Genomic DNA, 24,957 nt, shown 5'->3' with positions numbered 1-24,957 from the left:
TGATACACCTGTGGATTGGCTTTCTGGCTGCACCTCAGACCTGACTCATCACCTTGAACCCGGTTGACAATCTGGTCACCCTGATGGGGTGATGGTGAAACCAGGCCTTGGCTGACAAAACCCCTGCCCTGCTGTCTGTGTTGTTCCCCAGAACTCCCCAAATCACAGGAGGAAGCCAGCCCTTGCTGGTCCCCAACATCTCCAGGCTGAGCAGTCTCAGCTCTCTCAGCACTCCTGGAATTTAACATATGCTCCAGTTCCTTATCATCTTCACAGCCCTTTCTCCAGTATGTCCATACCGGCCTCTTGAGATGAGAAGCCCAGCACTCCAAGAGTGGCATCACCATTCCTGAACAGAGGGGAGAGATCACCTCCCTTAACCTACTGACCTCATTCAGGTCAATAATGATGTTAAACACAACTGGCTACACATTGACCCCTGGGGTCCTGCCAAAAGCCTGAATGTTCTAATAGACCTTCACTACCCTGATGAGCTTCAGCAGGTGCTTACACCCACAGTCCTGCCCACGGCCCCAAGACCTCCACCTGACTTCAGATCTGGGCCTTGCATCCCTGCATGAATTACATCGTAGCTGTATCCAGCTTTGTCGTAGCTGTGGATGGCCATGGACCCTCTTGATCTTAACCCTCATCTGCAGCCTGACTTCCTGGCTTAACCTTGCATTTTCCCCTTGATTACTAGACCTGTGGATTAATATCTAAGTTTAACCTCAGAGCTCCCTGTCACCCCATGATCTGGATTCCTGGTTGATCCCAGCTGCCATCCCTAGGCTGGTTCTGGTCACTTCGTTGCATACTGCTAAACCAGGCCCTGGCTGTGCTGCCCCTGCCCTATGCTCTGTGTTGTTGTGCTTGGCTTCTCTTCCCAGTTCTTAGAGCAGCTGGCATTTGCTGTTTCCTGACAGGTACACCACCAGGCACCAGACTTCAGATGGACTTTGCACTGCTGATTGCAACTGTTTGAACCTGGTAGTTCATCTGACAGTTTTCAGTCAACCTCATTGTCCAGTTATGTAGCCCATACTTTATCAGCTTATCTAGGAGAATGCTATGGAAGAGGTTCCCTACACCATCAGGGTGCATACATTTTCACTCATCTTCACATTGTAGCTGACATACCTGTAGAGGCACTTCTTGTTGCCCTTTGACATCCCTTACCAGATTCCAATCCAGCGGGTTTTGGCTTTTCTAACCCCACTCCTCTATGTTCTGACAGTGTCTCTATATTTTTCTAGGATCACCTTCACTTGATTTCCTGTACACTAGGATGGACCATGGCTATTGTTGCAAACAATAGCCTCACCACACTGCATAATCTTTTTTTTAAAGTGCACTAGAAACAAACATAAGAGATGTTATAAAGCATTTGAAACAAAACATTTAGTGTTTTGTTTTTTTTGTTTGTTTGGTTTTTTTTATCCTGGAGAGGGCAGAGGAGAAGATGAATTTGAAAGAGAAGGACCAAGCCAAATCAAAAGCCCAGAGTATCATGCTACATTTTTTGCATTCTATGTGCCTCTAGGATGCTAGTTAACAAACAGTATCATCTCTCCTTCAGGAACTACTTACTAATCACATATAGCAGCACGTAAAGAAGCTACCCATGCTTCACTTGGCTTTTCTGATTCCGTAAGTACTGGGCACTTTATGCCAGCCACCTAAGTTCTCAGAAGGATCGTTCTAAAAAAAGTAACAAGTAATATATTGACTAGTAAATACAGCAATTTCCATGGTAGTTTTGCTGTACATGTCTGTTTTCTATGTTCCGTTTGAGGTTTTGCCACTCTGTTTCACCTGTTTTTACACTGGAAACTGCACTGAGGTTACTCCCTGAGGGCCCATGACATGCTCCGGAACAGCCATCTGTACTATGACATGACAAGGTTCTCCTTCCTCACACTGACAGCTGAGTTCAGCCAAAATGCAGGGCAGTGCTTAACTCCACTGTGCTACATCCTGCTTACTCTCCTAAAGCCAGAACAAGACTACCTATGGCTGTGAGGCTCTGCCAAACTTCTATCAGGAACACAGGAACCTAAAAGACGCATTGGGAAATTCCATGTGCAGAATAATTGAAAAATCTACCAGGCTACAGAGTGTTCCGTTCTTTTTTTTAACTGTAGATTTCACTAGCAGCACCAGAGATTGTAAAGACTAAAAATTGTTTCATGTGGGGTTGCTGAAGAGCTCAATTCAAGACTGAGAAAGACAGCCCTGAAACCAGCAGTAACCATGTGCGCTAAAGAATAACAGAGCTGTGCTAACTTTCCTTTCAATCTGAAACATGCTCAGCTTTGATCTTTATCAACACATTGCAAACACTCTGTTATTTCAGGTGTTTCTTTGAAGGGACAGGTGCACTTCAGCAGGACTAAATACAGTGGTATAAGGGACAGAAAGCATGTATAACTATTATTCATCAAAGCCTTGGTGAGACTTCAGTAAGATGACAACATTTGGTGTACACTGATTCCATACAAAAACATGTATCTAGACCTCTTGTTCAGCACCAAAAGATGTCTCTGTTCTCCCTCCATAAAACCTTCCAAGTGATAGAAAGAAATTTTACAAAGTCACATGGACTTCCTTTAAATCTAGAGAATTCTGGCCTACCCCTACTCTCCCATTCATGTTTTTGTAGCAGTACAAAGAGGTCGAATTTGTCCTCTCTATCATGCAATCTCTTTCTTTAAGAAACTAAGGAAATCATACACAGTATGTCACAAAAAGATTCCAGAGACCTGGCAAAACTGGTTATAAATAAGATGTTAGTTAGAATTTGAAAAGCATAATATATTATTAAAAAAAAGTAAGCAAAACAACAACAAAAGAACAAGTGTGGATTACGTACTACCTGTGGATACAACTGTGAAAGGTAATATGATAGCTATTGAAAAGCCAGCTAAACCAGGGAGTTCATTTTTAAGTTACCTGGCAACTTTTTCTTTCATTTGAGCAATCAAGTTGGTACCTGTATGTCTAAATTACATATATAGACACTTGAATGTCCATTTGAGTAAAAATATACTGAGACCGTGAAGTACAAAACCAAAAACTTGTCTTCTGTGACCAAGGACCATTACAGAGCCCTGTAAAACTGGATTTCCCCAAATTTCCTCCATTTGTTAATGTGGTATCATATTTTGACAATCTTAGTGAAGTCAGTAGCGAGATTACCTACTTCTTTCTCCTTTAGATCTCTAGAAAGTCATACCCTAAAGTCTGTAGCAAGAGAAATACTCTTTTACAACCTGCCCCAAGGTGAGTTCATGACCACAAACTATTTTCTCTGGTAACCAGTTACCACCTACGCCACAGTTACCACACTGCCCATTATTCCTACAGACAACTGGGAAAGCCAGCTATATTGGCTTTGTCACTGCTGATGATTGCCCCTTGCCAAGTAATTCTCAGCAGTGGGAACTCATATGGCAGCAACAGACTGGACTTGCTGTTCTTCATCTCATTTGCCATCTCATCTGGCTCTATACCAAGTCAGAGAACCTTTGCCTAGTTTTTACACTAGTAAATTAAATGGTCAGGGACCGTTCTCAGGACCCGATGCCAACTGGCACTTCATAATTCAGTCTCCTTTCAGCTATGATGACAATACAGCTAAACTTCTCTACAGCTTCCTTTCAAACAAACAGGACCATATCCAAATTGTCAATCAGGAATAAGCCCTGACCCAGCCTAGACCCCAAATTATGCCCAAGCACTGAAGCAGTGGTAGCTGATCCAGGTCAAAACCATCTGAGGGATGTACAAGGAATCACTTGTCAGTGTGCAGACCCTTCTTTAGCCTGATTTACTTTATAAATATAGTTTTTGACTGATGGAAGCAATTCTGTAGCAAAGAAAAACTTTGAGAAGCATGATCCAAGCAAAAAAAAGCCTCAGGTGCTCGAGATCATGATGGTGGGAATCCTGTCCTTTCTCTATAACATAGCTTCTATGTTTGGAAGCTCAGCTCTTATTCTATGTTTCCATTCTAGTTAGGGGATTTTTTTGAAGACGGTCATTATTTTTTTTCCTTTAAAATACACCTTATTGCAAAGAGACTCTGATTTTATCCAATAACTGTATATAATATCAATAACACCTTTGACAGATAGCTTGCAAATCTAAGGCTGCTGATAACTATTATAGAACTGAAGGAAAACAAAGTAAGATTCTGACACAAGGAAGGAACTCCCATGTTCCCATGAAACCAGAGGAGCACCATTATGCTTACAGGTTCAAAAGAAATCAGACTTTATTTTTTGATGGCTAAATTAGTTTCTGTTTTAAACCCGTTCTAGATATACTCTTTTTCACTACAGCTGCCAGCTTTCATTATTACTTTCCAACTGGTCATCAATCCTGCCACTCCTTTTACACATCCTTGCAAATTTTCAGACAATTCAATAGGAATTCACAAAGCAGCACAGCAGCTTGAAGGACAGAAGAATACCACCTCCAGGCATCTTTACTCACAAATCTCTTCACAATAAGATATTTATGGAGCTTTATTCTTTGGAATCATTCACTATTTATTACATATGTTTTGGAGTATATTACTATTGACCATCAGGCTATTTAATTTTAATTTTGAGTAACTCTCTTGAAGAAAATAGCTGATGTGAATTGTTGATGGCTGATATATAATTAAAATCTAATTTTATGAAGTTTAAGTGCAAACTGCTTCTAAAATGCACTTTTCCCCCTATTTATGCCACGACATTTTCAGAGAAGTACTACAACAGATTTTGTAACAGAGATTAATATTTTTCTCCATTATGATTCTTTTCTCATATTCAAAGAACTAAACCGATGCAAACTCTGCATATCTCACACACTGTGAAATCACAGTGTGCTCTGAGCAAGTATGTCAGAATCACACCCTCACAGATCATGAATAGCATCCCTGCAGAGTACTGCTTTTAAAGAAACAAAATATTTAGGCAAGATACCAAGGGTAACAGAATATCACACAAGCAAGTCTGAAAAGTAACCAGGGGTTATGCATCTACTGGAATGTGGTGCTCAAAAATCATTGAGCTAGCTGTGCTTAGAGATAAAGAACTTTTTTTTCTTTTTCCTGTACTAACTCAGGCAGACAATTATTTCTCATCTCTTTTTAAAAAACCCTTTCATTATCCTATTGTTCTCTTCACCAAAGCAGATTGAATTTTGGTGAGGCAACAAACCGAAATTCCAGATCATGCAAACTCTCTGCTTAACGGTACTATTAGTAAAAGTGTAGCTGATACACTTAGTGTTTGGGTACTCCAAAAGGCCCGGGAAGGAGCTGGACTGGTGAGAGCCCTATTAAACCCTCCCCTGCTGCCATCTGGTGCCAGGAGCAAGTAAATTACAGTAACTGTCCAAAGAGTACTGCTTACTGCTCTGAGCCTGTGAGGCCGAGCAGCTACATCAGCAGATGTACTAGCATCTCATCTCACTCTGCCTTGACCTTGCTCCCTTCATTACCAGCTGTTTAAAATGAGACTCTGAGGAAAAATGAAAATATGAGGTGCAATTATTATGTGCTTGGTAGACAGTATGATGGAGGAGACTCAAACTTTCCCTTTCAAAGCAGCACAACCAAATATCCATCTCCAGTGACTTGTATGCATGCAGCATGGGCAACAAACAGAAGCTAGAAGTCCATGAACATCTGCACAGTTATGACCTCACTGGAATCATAGAGACCTGTCAAGATAACTCACATGCCTGGAGTACAGCAATGGATTAATAAAAACTCTAAAGTTGAGGAAGAAGGGTTTTGCTCTACACAAAAGAGCAGTTCAATTGCATTTGGTGTTGTCTTGTAACAGGTGATGGGCCAACTGGGAGCTATGGGCACGAATCAGAGGACAGAGAAGCATGGTGGCATCATTTGGAGTATCTTCTACTGACCACCTGATGCATAAGAGAAAATAGATGAAGCATTTTTCAGACCACTAGAAGTCATGCGATTTTTGCAATGGATTGAGGACAACTTTTGCCACGGGTGATTAATGTCAGCTGTGGGAATTACTTGTTGCAAATAAAGAAGCATTGGTCAGGGGGTTGATGGCCAATGGTAGCACTGGCAGCCTACTATGAGACTGTAAGGTGGTGAAGTTTAAGGTCCTGAGAGAAGGGACCAAGACAAGTACCAGATGAGAAAGTTCTGAAAGCATCCAAAAATGTAGCACTGCTGTTGGATAGGGTTGCCTTGCCCACTGGAAATGCTGCAAACCACCAGTCATTCTGAGACTTGTTTCCAGTTTATTGCAACCTCACTACATTTTAGATGCTGCAGATTTTCCATGCCAAGCATCTGTCCTGGGATAAGTTATCAATATGGCTAATATCTTTTGGAAAATTTTAGCAAAAAAAAACATATTTTTTTAAGGTGAGAACATTCTTTTTTGCTCATAATAAATTATTCTAGCAACTGTTCTTTTGAGAAGTTCCAATATGTCTGTGTTCTGGAACATTTTTGTGTTTATACATTTCTAATTGTATAAAATCATGACATAACCTTTCAGAAATCTTCCATTCCTATACATTACCAGCTAATTATTTGTTGGAACTTACCAGTTTAAGTTGCTGAAAATTCTATATTTATGAACTACCACACCCTCTCCCACCCCAGCTATCAATCTGCACATTTTCTCCAGCTGACAGATCATGTTCCAACTCCAGGCCAGAAGGCAAAACCTAACTAGTCCTGTGATTGCTGTTCCATGAGAGTCTAGATAAAGCTGAGTCTAGACATTAGAATCAGAAATCCTCCCTTCACTGCTCTCAGTGATATAGCTGCTATCTCCTAGCACAGTGAGTGATCCTCCACAGCTCTCACTCCAGATGCAAAAATGAAGAGCTAAGGCTTGGAAATAAGGAAAGGAACAGAACAAACTAAGGAAGCTGACAGATTTATATGAGGGGGTGGAAGAATCAGGGGAAAAGGACAAATTTTGCAGCAGAGAGAAGTTGTAACTAAGAAATGCGGATAATATATCTGGAGTAGAATAAGGGCTGAATGAACTGGAATATACTTGAAATCCGGAGAGGAGATTGGACACTCATGAGGAGTTGGAAGGATACAGGGAAGGAGGGAATGGTGGGGGAGAAGGACAAGACTAGGACTTAAGAACCAGTAGACAGCAAAACAGCCACTACTACCACACATACAAAAAAAAAAATAAAGAAAAGAAAAAACAGACACAAGATCAAGACTGAGTGAGAGAACCTGGAGAATTTGAGGCTTTGTGAGTTACAGATGAAAGACTTGAAATAAGCGGTTATGGTTAAATGACAGGAGAAGGGGCTTAGACAGACAGAAGAGATACTCAATTTTTATCAGAGACAAGCTGGGCAAGCTGGTATTGGTGATAAGAGGACTGGGGCAGGAACACTCCTTACTAGTTCTTACACAGCTTTCCGGTTCTGGGTTTTTGGTGGTTTGTTTGAGGGTTTTTTTTGGGGGGGAAGGGGAGGGTGGAATTTGGGTTTGTTTGTGGGGTTTTTTTACAGCAGTTTTTGTGGTGAAATTTCCAGCTACCCTCCAGATTTCTGTGCAGCCTGAACACTCAGAGAGGTGTAGACAGCTAATCTGTGCTTAAATGGCAGGCAAAGGTTGCAAGAATAATCAGAAGAGTGTAATTATTTTCCTGTGGTCCTGCAGCATGTTAGTATCTAAATCAGGAACAGAATTCAGATTCTTCCTTCCAGCTCCAATGTCCAGTTTCCCAGACCATATTGCCTTCTTCCATTTCCATGCAGTGTACAAAGAGACAGACTGACAAGACAGGCACCACTCCAGCAAAACACAGACCCATGCAGGGAGGCATAAACTCCTCTGCTTGCAGTCTGAACTGAAGGGACAAAAGACATCTCTGGTTCACGTGCCATGTAGCTATGGTTATCACAAGTTCTATCTCTGACCAAATACTTATGCTAAGAAGAAGAAAATGGTGGCTTGGCAACATCACCCTTAAGTGGCTGTAAGAACTGAACTTGGAGCGCTAGCAGAACAATCTATCTCTAGCCAGAAAGATGTATGTCCCTGAAAAACACTGAGCTTCTTGCAATTACATGTCTGCATTGCAATGAGGATTTGTAAAGACCAGGGTTCAGTACATCCGTCATATTTTCCCCCTACTTCATTTGTCTCGCAACAAGCCACCTAAAGCACAGCTAACTGGGAGTTTCCTACATAGCTCTAGCAGATGAATGAACTCTTGGTTCGTACTGTGACACCAAAAGCTTTACAAGAGTTAGCTAGGCTTTGCCAAAAAGTTAACAACAAAGTAATGAACATTAATTAATTAACAACACGTTGACTTCTTTTTATATAACTGAAAAATTACATCTAGCTATTGTTGGTTTCTCAGTAGGAGGAAGAGGAAATCAGCAGCAGTTGCTACAAATAAAACCAACACAAATTAAAAAGCTCGTGTATCTGTGTGGACATATGCAGGAATAACATTAAATCAAATAGCTGCAGGTTGGGGGACTGAATGTAAAAGTAGCTGATAGAGAATGTATGCATTGCTGGAACACCTTCCAAATCTGGATGCTTGCAAGCTTCTGCTGTCATCAACAACAATTTCTGAAATTTCGTGAAATTTACCATAAATACAAATAAAGCTCCAAATCAAGAGAGCCAACAGCAACTACCTCTCTATATTAATGGACAAATACATTCACATGTCTATATTCACACAAATGTTCACTGAAGAACTCTAGATTTGACTCTACACAAACACATCTGCTAGCATTTATCTTTTATACAAGTTTCCAGTGAAGTCTCCATGCTTTTTAAAACAGCTGAGAATCCACACAGAGAGAACTTTGGCTTTGGTCCTGCCCTGGAGACTACCTAATAAAAAACTGTACTTCTGCTTCTTGCATTTTCTATTAAGTCTTATTTTAACTATTCTATGCTATCTCACACTGTTCATTATAAAAGAAGAACAAATTTCCCATGGCAGTCATGCATAAATAGATTTTAAGAAGAATGGAAATGTTTGTGTTTCTGCAATACATTTAATGACATAAAAGTACAGCAATCAGTCATTACATATTCTGAGCACTGTTACTATGCTGTAAAACAAAAATGGCTCATTGTCTTTGGAGATTAACTTTGCCATTAATTATAACCTCAAAAAAGTGAAGATTGCAATCCAGACAAAAGATCTTCCATTCATTTCTATCTATGCTGAGTAGAACTTCCCTAGGTAGGAGGTTCCATTGATTATAATGACTGTATTGAAATGAGAAAGGGTTGTAAACCCACGAAATTAGAGGAAATAACTCACAAGCAAACAGAAAATTAATATTATGACTATCTGACAATGACATTTAAGATGCACAAAACCTTTGATTGCCACAGAAGAAGAAAACTTATTTGTCACAGAAAAATTCCAATGCACTTCACATGGCTTTGGGTTGTTTTCATAGTTGTTTCATGTTAACATTTTTATAGCTTCTTCACAGATTCTAAATTTCAGTTCTGTAAGAATTAGTATTTTTTACCAGCATGCTTCCATGGGTCCCCCAAGTCATGACATGTTTGCAAAGTGCATAATAATTTAGCTTTGCTTCAAACTTGCTTCTCTCTGACTTGTACCATCCTCCAACTTCCCCCATGCTGCGCTGAAAATCCTAGCCTGAAAAGTAGCCTTCTCCTACTGAAACGGACTCAGCAATCTCTTTGAAGTACATAAATGAAAACTCCTGCCTAATTATGATGACCCATATAACGGGTCATGGCAGTTCTCCCCAGTTCAGTATAAGGATGTATATTTCTGACTCTTTGTCCACTCCACCTCTACTATGGTATCAAGTCTTACTTCATTTTTTCATTCTGGCTCAGTGCCCCCATTCTGCGCCAGTGGGAATCATCCATCTGTTTCAGCTTCACAAAAACCACTATTGTGTAGCACAGCCCCTAGTTTAAACATGACACTCTCTCTTTTGGAGTCTCCACTATCCTTTCATTGATACCAACTGCAAAACAGAAAGGGTAAACACCTAAGCCAGAGAAAGAACTGGAGAACAGTATGAGAGCAACAGAACCATAGTTCCGCACAGTGGGCCAGAGGGAAGAATCAGGATAAGGAGAAAGTGACTAGTGATGACAGGGATAAAGAAGCCTATTTATTGGTTAATATCAAAGAACATGAGCTATTAAATTGCATTAAACTTCATTATAATCTGAGGATGTGTAAGAAGAAGCAAGGCAAAAGAAGCTTACAGCAGTACAACCTAGTAGAGCGCAGGAGGGTCCAAAGATGAGGATCTACAAGAAAGTAGAGTCTAAATGGACAAGAATAATGAAAAATTCTGAGTAAAATCAATCTTAAAGCACAAGCTGCAAGGATAATTGCAGAAAGATCATGCTCTCACAAAGAAAATGGTCCAGGAAACCAAGTTGGTTTTGATGGCAGAAACCAGAGTGAAAACAGAGGAAGAAAGTCTCAGGAAAATGAGAGGAAAGCTGAATAAGGCTCAGATTTCATGCCCCTTTAAATCTGCAACTATCTGGGATAGCAGCAGAAGGTGGAGCAAACCACCTGTTATTCGTCTACTAACATGCTTGAAATTCAGTTCCTGTAAAGAAAACACATGAATATTTTTAATACTACGTCACTTAAAGGCAGCACTTGCACTTCCTAAAAATACCCTAACTTATCATGCAACTAAAAATTTCCTGTTGTTCTTAACAACTGAAATACATCTCTTTTGCTTCATAAAAGATCAAAGAAGACCCTGGCATTCCTACTAGCCTATATTCCTAAAAGTGAAAATCTGTGGCATTCATTGATTTTTAAACATTGAACTGGAGAGCTGTTGCTAAAAGGTGCTCTGAGAATTCATTCTTAATCAGCAGGTTCTCCTCTTACTGCCTGCTTTGTTATCTCTGTTGGCCTAGCTATTACTGCTGTAATGCAATTTTCTGCTTACTTAATGGCACGGTATCTTGCATTTATATAATGGCAAATTGAGTAATTTTGAAGATTAATTAGATACAATGTAAAACTGTGCTTAGATTGAAAGACCAGGTAGAGTCTCTCACTTCCAGATAACTCCAAAGAGCATGACTGAACAAGATGGGGAGGTGGATAGATCCCCAGTCTCGGTGCCTGCTAGGCCCTGCTAGGAATTAGCAAGGGAAAAACTATCGGTCTTTGTAAAAACATGTGGGGAACTTCAACTGTAAATATAGATGCCTCTTAACACACTTCAGCACTCTTCCTGCATGAATCTTTACATAGGTACAATGTATCAAAGCCTCTGAACTCTTGTTACCATCAGTGTCACATTTCCCTCCTTGCAGAAGAAAAACAAAGCCACAACTTGGTTTCTGTTTTGCCTAGAAAACATAGAATATTTTAGTTTGTATTTAGCTTCCCAATCACCACGTTGTACTTCAGCACTCTTTGCAACTTTCAACTTTTGCCTGCCATATTTTTTGACACCAAAACAAGTTAGAGAAGAAAAACAGTTCAGTAATAAGAATTTGAGATCTTCAAATAATTGTTATAGAAGTAAATAGCAACACTAACCTCTTTCATTTTTTCCAGTTCATTCTGTAGTGCTTGTTTGGCAATTTCAACTTCTATAAGCTGCTGTCTTAATTTTTCATTTTCGTCTTCTGTTATAGTACGTTTTTCTTCCACGTTTTCTAACTCATGATGAAGTCTCACTGATACATCTTTTGCAACCTAAGTGAAATGGTATATCAAAAGAAAGGTTAAAAAATAAATTACTGCTGCAGTGCTTAGTGCCTAAGCAACCATTTAGAAGCTAATTCTGGATGTTTTGATGAAAGTGGTATGTAAGGACCCATGTAGACAAGGACATCCACAGACAGAATTCTAAATTATTCCAAATTCAAGGCAATTCCTTCCAAAAGATGGTACATTGTTCCTATGGACTTCTCTGGAAATCACATTAGACACTAAACCTCAACTCCTTCTAAGGTTCTGTTACATCCACAGTTAAACAGGACCTTCAATATTTCTGGAGACAGTGCATCACCTATCTTCTCTGAACCACAGCTAGTTCATGTTTTTCAATGCACCAAAGCATATGCCCTTCAAATACTTGACATGCAACAGCATCAAAAAGCAGGGCCTGTCTTCTCCAGGCCTTCCCTAACTGTGCTTTGTATAGGACCACAAATGGACACGTGTTTATTTCTACTCTGCTAGTTCCTCTCTCCTTCATGGACAATTAATCTAAATATTCACTACAATTAATTCATTTTAAGATTAAAATAATAACAAACAATATTTTTACTGACCTTGTGTTCACCCAAATGATGTCCAATATTTTCAATGAAAATGAACACTAAGGGGTTTTTTTTAATGCATTTTCACAGGAATAGAGTTAAAAGGCATATGACAAGATCTGACTCCTCTTCTTCATAGAAAGTAATGAGAATCTTGCCCTCCAAGGTACTTGCACTGCATTTTGTAGAACCACTAGAAACTATAATCACACACCAAAAATATTTAAATATACACTAATCTCTGTTATGGTGGTGATTTATACACATGATTTGAAAAGCCTAATTTTCTGCTTTTTTTAGAACATGGGAAAGCATAATTAATCCTACTTAGCATTAGCTAGGGGAGCTCAGTGAGCTATCCTTCATGGCTTTGACTAGAAAGATCTTTATGTTAGTATGTCGGAGACTTCTCTGACATACTAAAACACTAAAGAAAAATAATAATTGTAAGCAAGCAGTTTAGAAGAATCAACCTAGAAGAATCCAACCAGAAAACAGTAGCAGTTAGTGACTCAGCCTCCCCTGACAAGAAACCCAGTGTGTGTGAATTACAGATACAACACCAACCTCCCCCACTGCACATGCACTCAAGACACATAATGCCCAATAGAGAGCATGAGGGGAGGAACTTCAATTATAGCCATACTCCAAAGAGACTACAGAATGAGCTGAGAATCACACCACAGGGCTTTAGATTGATGTCTTTTCCTACACTTAGTGTTAAACTGCTCATCTGGTTGTCCAATCAAAGTAAATGGAAAATCATGGGGGATATTTTAAACAGCATCCTATCAGAATCTGTCTTCAGTCCATAGATACAGCCTGGATAGGTAAATAAAATCAAATTAAAATATCGTTACTGGTAGCAAATGTTTTGACACAAAATGTGATGGAGTAGCTATTAATGCAGGGAAATCCTACAGAGCATCCTAGGCTACATAGGAAATGGGACTCACTTATGTAAGATACATTTTAATACAGCTACATGCAAGACTATATCTATGAAGGATCAAGTCCTCTAATATATTGTCCATGCAAAATGAAGAATGTTATTTTGGATAGTCATTCTTCAGAAGAGGAGTTGGGAACGCTACAGATACCTGCACATGAATTGTTATTATGGCTAGCCAGCACCTAGAATTCTATTAGGCAACAATCTGGCATTCATCCCTACTCCAAAGTAGAACACATTCAGGATCCTCGGGAACACTCTGTAAAAACACTATTCCTTCCCAAAGAGTCAGTCATATAGTTATATAAAAACATGGGAAAAATGCTAATTAAAGTGAGCCCTTTGTCCAGCTCAACCTAAGGCCTTAGCTGCTATCTCCTATATTGGCAGGCAAGAACCTCAGCAGAGGTATTCTCACCACTTCCCTGGATCACCGGCATGTGTATGACTTGCTAATACAAAGTAACATTGAGCCAACAAAGAAGCCAACTCTATAAGCTGGAATCACAATTTTCACTTGGAACATGAAGACTCACATTCGAATTCTGCCTGCAAAGGTGCATATCTCAACTAAGCACCTAAGCATCTTTCTGAGTGTGCAAAACATCCCTTGTTTCGAACAGAAATCCCCATGACAAAGGCATGTTTTCACTTCTGGTCAGGAACACTATTTTGTTAAGAGCCATGTGGGCAGTCGTATTTTTAGAACTGTCACAGACACAACAGAAAACATGGTGTTTGATTATGCACAGAAAAGGAATATCAAATAGAAATTTTAATAAGAATGATGACAAGATGGAAAACTTTCAGAAAAGATGATCCAAACCAGGCCTGGGAATAACATACTCTCAATCCGCTATACCAATCAGAAAGAAGTTTAAAATTTACCTTACTCCAAATCATGTATTAAATTCTGCAGTTCACAGAATCCAATGCACCATAGGTAACTAGAATCCTGGGCAGAAGTGCAGCCAGTAAGCTCGCATTTGCTATACAGAGGTCTACACTTCCATGAGAAAAGGTGGGAGACCAGACAACTGAAAAAATTTACAAGTCCTGGTTTAGCAGGAGCCTTTCAAAGTCTAGTGGATGGAAGCAGAAATTAAACTTGCAACTACCTCAAGAAAGCTTTTTTTTCCCCCTGTAATTGGACCAATTTAGACTGGAGATGATGGCTATTTTACCAATGACAATCTTTAAAAAAGGACTGAAACTTCTCCTCAACAATGGGTTGTGGTTCATTCATACTTTATGGATGAAATGCAGCTGATTACACATTGAAATCTGATGGGTTTTGTCTAAGGTTTCAGGTGGATGTGGAAAATCCTGGATTTGCTGAATGTAACAGCAGTTTTTTACTGACAGCGACAGCGTCAGGGTTTCATGTTGTGACTCTGCAAGTATTCAATCCCTTGAAATCTTTTACTAAAGAGTAACAAAATCCCCTCAAAGTCAGCGGAGCTATTCAGTGAGTTTGGTTTCATTTCGCAGTGGAAGGGTATGTTTTGCATTCAGCATAAAGGGTCCAAAACTTTTAGTTCCTAAATTGCATTAGAATAATTTCTTGCACATTATCTTTACAAAAAATGGTTGGACTGAAGCTGAAAATAGCCTATCTCCATACTGGAAAGGCTTCTATTACCAAGGATAGCTCGGCCATTGCTATTCTATGAGGCGCACTGGGTGCACAGTGAAATGGATGGAAATGCCTGACTCATGAGGACTGAGAGCACAGTTGTGTCTCCATCTGAGGCGCTCCCTCCCTTCGACACCTGCTCATGTCTGTACCTTGAGGTCCTGCTCCATGCTGCGTATGAGCTCGTTGTCAATCTCGCCGGTCTGGGCATAGCGAAGCCTCTTGCGCTCAGCCTTGCGCAGCCGGTATTGAAGGATCCGGCAGTTCTTGTTGGCTCGCTCCAGTTCGTGGCGCATTTCTTGAAGCTGACAAGCATCCTCCTCAAAGAAACTGTCCCTCATCTCGTCCATCTCTGTTCTCAGCTCATCTATCTCATTCTGGTACCAGGGCGAGAAAGGGACGGGGACGCAACAGGTGGGTCAAAAGCACAAATGTCAGCACGTACAAGGGAAGGAAGCCAACATAGAGCTCCGCCCCGCAGGGACCGCAGGTAAATACAACCCAGCTCATTAAAAGCACCGCAACGAAGCAGGGAAGCGACAGTGCCCACATCCCCCACAACAGAGCCATCTTAACGCTGCCTCCAGCGTTCCTGCCAGGGGAGAAGGCGGCCGGGAAAGTCCCTCCCGGCGCGGGCGTGGGGAGGTGGCCTGACCCCCGCCCGGCTCCGGTTCTCCCCCACCCCCGCCACCGCCCCGGCCACTCACCTTGAGGCTCTCGTTCTCCTCTCGCAGCTTCTCCATCTCTTCCTGCATCTCCTCCTGTAGCTGCGGGCTCAGGGCGCCTTCGGGGCCGCCGCTCCTGCCGTCGCCTCCCGCCTCGCCCTGTCGCAGCCCCTCCGCCCCGGCCGCCGCCATGGCAGCGGGCGAGGAGGCGGAGGCGGCCGGGGGAGGCTCGGCTGGGGCGGCGGCCGCGGAGGCGGCGGAGGAAGCACTGCCGCTGCTGCTGCTGTGATTGCTGACCTTGGTTTGCATCTGGGCGGCCGCCGCCAGCCCTTTCCTGAGGTGGAACTGGATGAGCTCACTTTGCAGGCATCCCTCCTTCCAGTACCCGCCGCCGCCCGCCGCCGCACCGCGGCCCTTCCCCGCACCCGAGGAAGATGGAGGCGCCGGGGCCGCCTCCCCCGCGCCCTTCAGCGGGGACCGCCCCGCTTTCCCCCGCCACTGCTTGGGCGGCGGCGCCGCCGCCCCCTCCCGCTCGCCCCCGCCGGCCCCTGCAGGGGGCGCCTCCTCGGCGGCGCCGGGCGGCGGCAGCGGCTCCTCGGCGGCGGCTCCTCTCCCGGCGGCGGCGGCGGGAGGGGGTTCAGCACCGGCGCCGGGCTGGACAGCTCCCCGCGGCGGTCTGTCGGCGGCACGACCGCGGGCGGCTCGGGGGGCCTGGCCCTGTAGCGGCCGCGCCGAGGCGGCTTTGGCGGCGGCGGCAGCAGCAGCGGCGGGCGGGGCGCGGGAGGCGGCGGCGGCCGGCGGCGGGCGCGGGGCGGTGTCGCGGGCCCGGGCCGGCGAGGATGCTCGCGGCTGCTTCCTGCCGCTGCTGCCCTCGGGATGCAGGCGCGGCTCGGCGGCGGCGCCCCCTGCAGGCGGCTGGCTCATGGCGGCGGCTATCTCGGGGACGCGTCCATCATCCGTGCTGTCCTCCGCCTCCTCCTCCGCCGCCGCCCCGACAGCTGGGGGAGGAGAACCGGAGAAGGCGGTCGGGGTGGGGACGGGGAGGACAAGGAGACGGGCTCCCTGGCAACGGCGGCGGCCAGTGAGCCCGGTCCCTGCCGTCCCCCAGCCCTGCCCCGCGCCCACCTGCGGGCGGAGCGGCGGCCGGGGAAGCGCCAGCCGAGGCTGCAGCCCAGCGCCAAAGCGAGCGGCTCTCGGAAGGGTTGCCCAGGGCTCGGCTGAGGCTGAGACCTGTTCCCACACCGCCTGCACCTCGGGACGTTTCCCCAACCCCCATGCCGAACCTTCCCCCGAAGGGCCACCACATTAAGGATGAATTTCCCTGCACACACAAACTTGTCTCTCCCTCGTCCTCAACACCAAGCCTGGGTTGCTAATGCACCTGCCTGCCTGGTCAAAGGCCTCTTCCAGGTGTCTGTCATAGCCAAGTGGGGAAAAGCTGCTCTACAAAGGGCTGCACACATGAAAGCAAGTACAGATTTTCCTTCAGCATTGACAAGGACTCTTCCAGGGCAAGGTGACTTGGCAATCGAGGGTCATAAAGGAAAGTGGTTCTTCAATCAGTTTCTAAACACAAATTTGTCCCAGTCTGTTACCCAGATGCACTGTTTCATGTTTATTATTGGTTATGCAGATCAGTAGGTTATACAGGACTGAGGTATAATCACTCAGCAGATTTTCAAACCAAAGCAAGGAATACAGCTTTATCCAGAACAAAATGTTATGTGGTATTCTCTGAAGGGTGCTCACTTGGCAATTTTCCCATACAGTGAAACAACCAGAGTTTTGATGGCTGCAACATATTATGAAAAAGGGCTGTTAAAAGCCATATCATGCTGTTAATGTCACTCAATATATTCTTAAAAAAATGGCTATGATCCATAAACTGCTTTCACACAGCCTTTATTCAACTGTCCTTAAAGGGAAAACGTGGGCAACAGCAGAAATGACAGCATTCCTAACAAGGCCAACCACTTCCCTCCCAGAACATGGCTTAAACGTTCCCTGCTAAAACAGGGAATAAAGAAAGAAGCACAACTGGACGAAGTCAGTGTAGACACTATACCGTACCCTGACAATTGGTTTACTCCCTGGAACATACTAGACAATGAGGCTCTGTTTGTTCTGCTCTCACTGGCAGGAGCACAGCATTTCCTCTCAAATGCACTGTCATTATCAACCTGATATATATCTGGAAATTAATTCTCAGAATTACACAATTAGGCAGAAACTTCCCAGGCATTAATTAGTAAAAAAAAGCGCATGGGAGTGTAGACCTACCTACCAAAACTTGTATCACAACACTTTATAAAAGATTTGCTTTGCATTTCTATTTAACCAACACAAACAGAATTCCCACACTACAGTTGTTGGGAGCTATATAGGTATGAAATGTATAAAATTAAATTAAAATTAATAATCGGGAACCCTATGCTATATCTGAATCTTTTCGGGAACTTTCACTGCAACTAAGTCATCAGCCGCGACCTGCCAGAACACAGCCAGCACCCTGCATGCCCCGAATTCCAGGATCGGCTACCGCCTACGGTTAAGTTGGCTGATTTTAGATAAATATAAACATATACATTTTTTTTTTAACTGGCACAACGAAAGCCCATTTGAGCTCAAGTCCGAAATCTCCGTCCTCACAAAACTCCGCGGCACAACCTTCTCCCCAGAGGCAAACCCACGTGGCGCCGGGCCGCGGCGTCTCCGCAGGTTTTCTTGTCCAGGCGGAAAAACGGGTAAATAAATGGCAGCAACAAAAGGGAGCAGTCCGGTGGCTCTACGCGCCGGCGCGGGGCTCTCTCCTGCCCGGGGCTTCGGGCAGGGTAACCCCCCCGGCTCCGGCCCTTTCGCCTCGCCGGGGGCCCGCCTCTGCCTCTCCGAGAATTTGCAAACGCGGCTTGAGCTTTGGGAGCGCTTCTGCCTTTTGTCCCGGTTTAGAGGCGCGGGGGGATTTTCGAGGGTCCCCCCTCATACCTGGCGGGTTTGTTGCATCTGGATCCCGAGTAACATTCCCTTTTTGGAGCGGGGGGGAACAAAAAAAAAAAAAAAAAAAAAGAGGGAGGAAAAAAAGGCTTGGATCTAAAGCAGCCGCATTACTCACCACCACTTCGTTTGCTGCCCGGCTGGCGAAATGCATGCACGGAGAGCTGGGCACCGCACAGGAGATACGCGCCGCTGCCAGAGCCTCTCAGGAAAATGAGCTGACCTCACTGGGCCTGGGAGACGGAAAGGGGGGGGGGCAGGGAGGAAAGCAGCGAAGAGAAGAGAAAGGAAGAGATTAAACGGCGAGAACCCCGCCCAGGCCTGAAGGCTGAGTTAACGTCCCCTCATCTATCCGCACATGGTGGAATAGGATTACAGCGCAAATGGGGGAAGGAGCTGGTTGCACGCAAGGGATGCGCCCTCTTTCCCTTTCCAATGCATGCAGGCAATCGATTCTGATCAATTATTTAGTGTCCCCTTCAGGGGAGCCTGCTCGGGCCAGGCAGGGATGCCGGGCGTCTTCTATACCGACAGCAGGACGGTGACAGGGCTTTCTTTCTTTTGTTCGCCGCCCTCTTCTGCGCCCCTCCGGCAAGAGCCCGCTTCCACCGGGAGGGGTAGAGACAAAGGCGGCCCCCTCTCAGAGTTGGTGGACATCTCCGGGGTTATTTATCCGCCTGAACACAGGGAACTAACGGGCCACTGACACTTCACTCGTGTCGCGGGCAAACCCCAGAGGTGGCCATCTGTTTTACCTTTCTGTTCTGTCATGAGGTGAATTTACCTTTGCTCTGAAGCACCTCAGAGGGCTCTTAAGATTTTACGATTGAAGTCTTTCCCAATTACAAACAAAGAGAAGCAGAGAAAAGGCTTGCTTTACTTCCCCTTCCCTCCCTGCCCTCCGAGGAGGGTCCCTTGCCATCTGATGGTGTGCGTGGGAGTGTCCCGGACCCACCTGTGTCTGCGTATCTCTGTGAACATCGGGCAAGAATAGTCTCGGGGGGAGCAGTACTCGAGGTGGGGTCCTTCTCACTCCTCCTGCAGCAGCTGGCAGGTCCGGGGGAGCTCCTGGGCTCTGCCTCAGCCTCGGTAGCGCGTTCGAGGCGGGAGAGGCGGAGGGCACTTCGCTCCAGCCGGGAGGAGACTGGGTTTCCGGGCTGGAAACTCCTCCCGAAGGATAATTAACCGAGGATTTCGTGCCCATAGGTATACCAGCATATACGTACATGCATATGTCTATATACAAACTAAATGTACGCCGTACATACGTATATACATAAATGTGTGTGCATACACACACACAAATACACGTATAAAATATACGTATATATGCATGGGTTTATTTATTGTATGTACATATATGCTTATCTCTGATGGTCTTGTGCGGTCCTTGGGGGAGGGCAAGCTTGGGAAAGGGCAAGCTCAGGGGAGACCAGCTGCCCCTTTCCAGCTTCCCCTCCCCCACAGTCCTCTCCACCTCTTCTGATATGCCAAGCAGGACTCAACGTCCTGCTCAAAGGTCTTCCCCCATGCAGGTGCATGTCCTTCAACCTCGAGCCCAGGGACTGCGTGAACAGGATATATATATAGATGTGATGAGTTGAGGGCAATCAGAAAATAGGAAATGGAACACTTATGCTGAAGAAGAAAATCATTAGGATGATGAAAAGCTACTTTTTGAATTCATAATATTTAATGATTTTTTTAAGCCTTTGAAACTCATAAATAACAACTGCAATCATACCAATTAAACAGAATAACTAGTTGGAAACATGAGGGATGAAAATAAAAAATATTTCTGGAGTTGGAGTTGAAAAACTTTCCTGTGAAAGCACTGGATAGAGTCTGCTAGAACATCTAGGCTCCTGGTCGCAGTGAATATACGGAATAGAAGCAAACAGGTCATGACAAAACCATAACATTTCGTCTACACAGTATCTTTCAGAAGGACAAACACAACAGTCTATTTAAGCACTGGACAGCAATTAGCATTCTTTCTACTCACTTCGTGGGTGAGATCTCTGGATGAACTTTCCACAGAAAAAAAATATGGGAAGTGATGACATACCACCTACAATAGGTTTTATCATTATTTTGCAAAGATACAGATTCTTATTTTCTCATAGTAGTGTCCAAATGAAAATCAGGTCATCAGATTATCTTCACCCACATTTTCAGGCCATATGTCTGATGGCAAAGATCAATCTTATGGAAGAAAAAATTGCCCATCTCTCAATGTCATTTGGGACTGTTGATTTTATTCTCAAAATTTCCATTCTGACTAAACTTCAGTGCTGACGCAATTATAAAAATTGACATGGGCACAAAAATATTCTACTCATATAATTTACTCTTCTGGGGGAAATGAGTATAATCTACACAAGCTAAAACACTCTTTTTCTAATATAAGCTGTATTTCCATTAGGAAATTCTCTGCTAGATCTCTGTGGGTATTTTCTGTCACTAGCAGGTCATGATATAAAAGGTACAATAATTATATCTACCCTTGAATAAGTACACTATGAAGAGATCTATACATAAAGTTAATATAGTAAAAATTCCCTTTATGAACAGATTTTGTTGTAGAGTCTCTAAAACCTGTGAATTGAAATACTGCACAGAAAGATCTTAACTTCACATAGGAAACAGGATGCTCTCAGCTGACTATTGTCATTCAGAAGTGAAGCACTGCCATGATGCTAAACAGTTGTATAAATACACTGGCTCAAGTGTCAGACAAAACAACGGAAATAAAATATTCAAATTAGGAAGAAGTAGAGAACAAATCAGAAAATATAATTATTGGTCCAGTATAATTCCATGGTAGAGAGATTTTGATTACCAAGAGCAGTTTTGGTCCCCCATCTCAAACCAGGCATGGTGGAAGACAGTTAGGTACAGAGAAGGGTGACCAGGGTGTGAAGTGTGTGTGCTTGAGGAATGGCTAGGTATGGTAGGAGTCTTCAGAGTGGAAATGGGGTGACAGAGGAGAAATATGATGTAGGTCCCTACAATCTTTAGTAAGGAAGGTATACAGCGGTAAAAGGTTCACTGTCACTCACAGTCTCTTCCCACACAAGTAGTGCAAAGATGCAAATGTCAATGAAAGAAACAAGCAGGTGATGGATTCCAAAAAACTAGAAAACAGTCCTTGTGGTTAAGCTATTCAATTCCCTGACACACGGTGTTGTGAATATAAGGGTCTAGGTGGGTTTAAAAAATGATTGAAGAAAAATCAGTTGGACACAACAAAGGGCAAACATGCTCAAGAAACACCTCTCCACTGACTATTTCTTTGATCTGGGAGATTGTCTGGGAGAGATATTAGTATGTGTTTTTGTGTTCTCTTCCAGCATCCACTATTGACCACAGTCAGATACCTACTAGTAAGCTAAAAAGTCCTTGATCTGGCTTTGTATGAGAACTCTTATCCTGTTAGCATCACCCTCTAGCTTTGCCCCTCTCTCTTTTCCACCTTCTTTTATTTTCTTTATTTCTTTTTCATTCCTCCTCCATAGATATCTTGTCATGCAGAGCACTGGCAACCTGCTGCACCCTGATAGAGCATACCTATGACTTTTTCATTACTTTTTTGTCTTCAGTATCTAAAAGCATTTTGACTTGATTTAAAGCTATGAATACCTTGTTTTCTAATCCCCATTATCACGTGCTTATGTAGAGTCATATTTTTTTGTTCAGTCTACAACTGCATTTAGTTGTATGCAGTTGTGCAAGAGATGAAAGAACACCAGACTCAGAAGTAGAGGAAGAGAAAGGAGAGGAAGAATTTCTCTTCCAAGCAGAGTTTCAGTTTGTCATATAGGTCTCTTTTCCTAAGATAAGAAGAGAATCCCTTTACGTAACACCCTAAAGGTATGACCGAAGCATGACCTCCTGGCTTTCAGTAGAGAATACTTTAATAACAGATTTCAGAAGCAGGTTGGAGAGGGTCTTTTTCCAGGAGAATGCCTGCGTGGCTCACAATTGCTGTGCTTTTACCGCTTGCTTACTCACCTCCTCTGCCCTCTTGGGAATATGCTGATTTATGCTGGGGCAGAAGGAGAAGCTTCTGGAGCATGCTGTGCTAGTTCATGGTACTGGCACTGCCCCAGCTGGCAGAGGCAGCAGTTTATCTCCCTGCCCAAGAAGATGTGCTGGACACGACTAATTACACACCAGACCGGAGCCCATTTTCTCTGTCCATTAAAAAAAAAAAAAAAAAGAAAAGTTTGGGACTTTTAACTCACCAGTTTCTAATATGTTGACTCAGTGTGCCAAGCAGTAATTCAAAAATAAACAATGAATACTTTACGAGTGTTCTCTTTTCTTATTTACTTGGAAATGGAAAAGCTTTCCAGATGTACTGCTGTATTGGGTTTGGCTAAGCTGAAGTTCATTTTCCCACAGTAGCCCTCACAGTGCTGTGCTTTGCACTGGTACCTAGAAGGGTGCTGATAACACACCGGTGTTTTGGCTTCTGCTGAACACAGCATCAGCATTCCTTCCTTAGTTGAGGGTAAGATCCTGGGAGGGGACTCAAGTAGGCCAGATGACCCAAACTGACCAAAGGATATTCCAGACCATATGACGTCAGCTCAGATATAAGAGCTAAGGCAAGGAGCAGGAAGGCAGGCATTCATTGTCTCCAATGGCTGCCTGCTGAGGAACCATCATGTGTGCTGAAGTCCTGCTTCTCGGAAGTTGGCTGACCATCGCTGCTGATGGGAAGTAGAGAATAAACCCTGCTATCTTTTGCTTCGCTTTTTGCACGTGCAAGCTTCCACTTTACTTTTTGCTTTAAATAAACTGCCTTATCCCAACCCACAAGTGGTTTTTCCACCTTACTCTCTACCCTGTCCAGCTGGAAATGGGAGTGATAGAACAGTTGGGTGGGCACCTGGCGTCCAGTCAAGGTCAACCTACCACAACTGCATAGCAGAATTGTACAGCACCAAATCATCATATTTCAAAAAGAAGAAACCTTTATGTTAGATAGGAATAATATTTGGGTGAAAAAGCAAAGCTAAAACCTAAATATTTTAAGTTCATACAACTTAGTAGAATAGAAATAACAGCACCAAATAATTTGTTAAAAGAGGCAGTTTGGCATACATGTTAAAATCATGGTGGTCATGTCATGTCTCCCTCCTTTTTCCTCCTCCTCCTCTTTGGCGGTTGCTTCTCAACCAGAGACAGCTACAGCATGGCACACTGAGGCTGCACCTTCTGTTCATCCACAGACCCTACCAAGGGGACAGGATGCCCCATCAAAGGTACAGAAATACCATCTGCATCCTTCCTGGCAATTCATCCCAATGGGAGAAGTAGGTCATGCTGCTTTTCACTGCTGTGTAAAGGAAATAGCTTCAGCCTTCATATCTGTGAGGGATCTCCTATATCCTGGTTCAGGAAATCTGTATGGCATGCACTGTGTCATACCTGTCTTGGTTTAACCCTTGCATTCAAACACCTGACTGGTTTCTCAGCTTCACAGGCTTGTGAGAAGGCACAAAAATTGAAATTGTAAGGAAAATTAGAGAAATCTTTGGCTCCGTCAATGGAGAATAAAACTAGGTGAAATTGGGTCTGTTGCTTATAATAACTAAATTCTTATAAAATAAAGGCTCGGTTCTATTTTTTATATCCTACATTTCATTCAGTCTTTCTGAAGGCTTCAGGAAGTTTTGAAGTCCTGATCTTTATTCCTTCAGCAATCAATTGTACCTATGGTTCAGAGATAATGTCAGAACTGAACGTGCCCTGAAATAGGCAAGTGCATGATCAAAAAAAAAATGCATTAATTTGGAACTTAAGACACTGAAAAAAGTCTAACTTTGCTGCCACTCTACTTTCACATATTCAGAGTATAAGATTACACCAAACTTGCATAAATCCTATTATGGATACATATATCTGCATAGTCTATATATTGCATTAGCATCTAAAGCTCACTGATTACTTAATGAGGCTAATGGGAGAGGAGCAGTACAGAAAATTTTATAGCTAAGACCGTGGGAATGAAAGCCAAAATATGGAATTTCTCTAGATTAATCAGTCTTGTACCCTGTCTCATTGCATTTTATATAACATGCTCACTGACTGCTAAACAAAAACAATACTCCTGTTTGGACACTAACACAGTACCAATATGTTCAGTCTTCCAGGAACAGATTTCAAATATAAAGGACAATAATAGCAGGTGAATGGATGGTCTTAAAAGAAATTAGTCATGAGCAGGCTGTACCCTGTGGTCTGCCTGCTTCCTCCTGACAGGAGGCTGTGCCACAACCTGTGTGTCACACTGAGCAGTGGCTCATGATCAATATGAAGGTTTTATTGCTCACATTAGTCTTTAAAGTCCTCATTGTGTCTTTCTCAAGCAGACTGCAGAGCTTATTACCCCATGGTGCTCCACCACAGC

At 43.4% G+C, this 24,957-nt stretch overlaps 1 protein-coding gene across 1 annotated transcript in view; it reads right to left on the bottom strand.

Moving 5' to 3' along the window:
- The window catches only part of SOGA3 (SOGA family member 3), a 33,936-nt gene extending 14,305 nt beyond the window's left edge, over positions 1–19,631 (bottom strand). The window contains exons 1-5 of the mRNA XM_027751216.2: positions 19,492–19,631; positions 18,655–18,769; positions 15,588–16,543; positions 15,033–15,257; positions 11,565–11,723 (exon numbers count right to left, since the gene is read on the bottom strand). Coding sequence (XP_027607017.1) covers positions 11,565–11,723; positions 15,033–15,257; positions 15,588–16,469 — 1,266 coding nt within the window. The 5' untranslated portion in view covers positions 16,470–16,543; positions 18,655–18,769; positions 19,492–19,631. The remainder of the gene's footprint in view (positions 1–11,564; positions 11,724–15,032; positions 15,258–15,587; positions 16,544–18,654; positions 18,770–19,491) is intronic.
- Between the last annotated feature and the right edge of the window lie 5,326 nt (positions 19,632–24,957).

The sequence above is a fragment of the Pipra filicauda genome, unplaced genomic scaffold (assembly GCF_003945595.2).
Source record: "Pipra filicauda isolate LSUMZ 115617 unplaced genomic scaffold, ASM394559v2 scaffold23_size5868930_pilon, whole genome shotgun sequence".
Classification (NCBI taxonomy): Eukaryota; Metazoa; Chordata; class Aves; order Passeriformes; family Pipridae; genus Pipra; species Pipra filicauda.
This window is presented reverse-complemented; position numbering and strand designations above follow the sequence as displayed.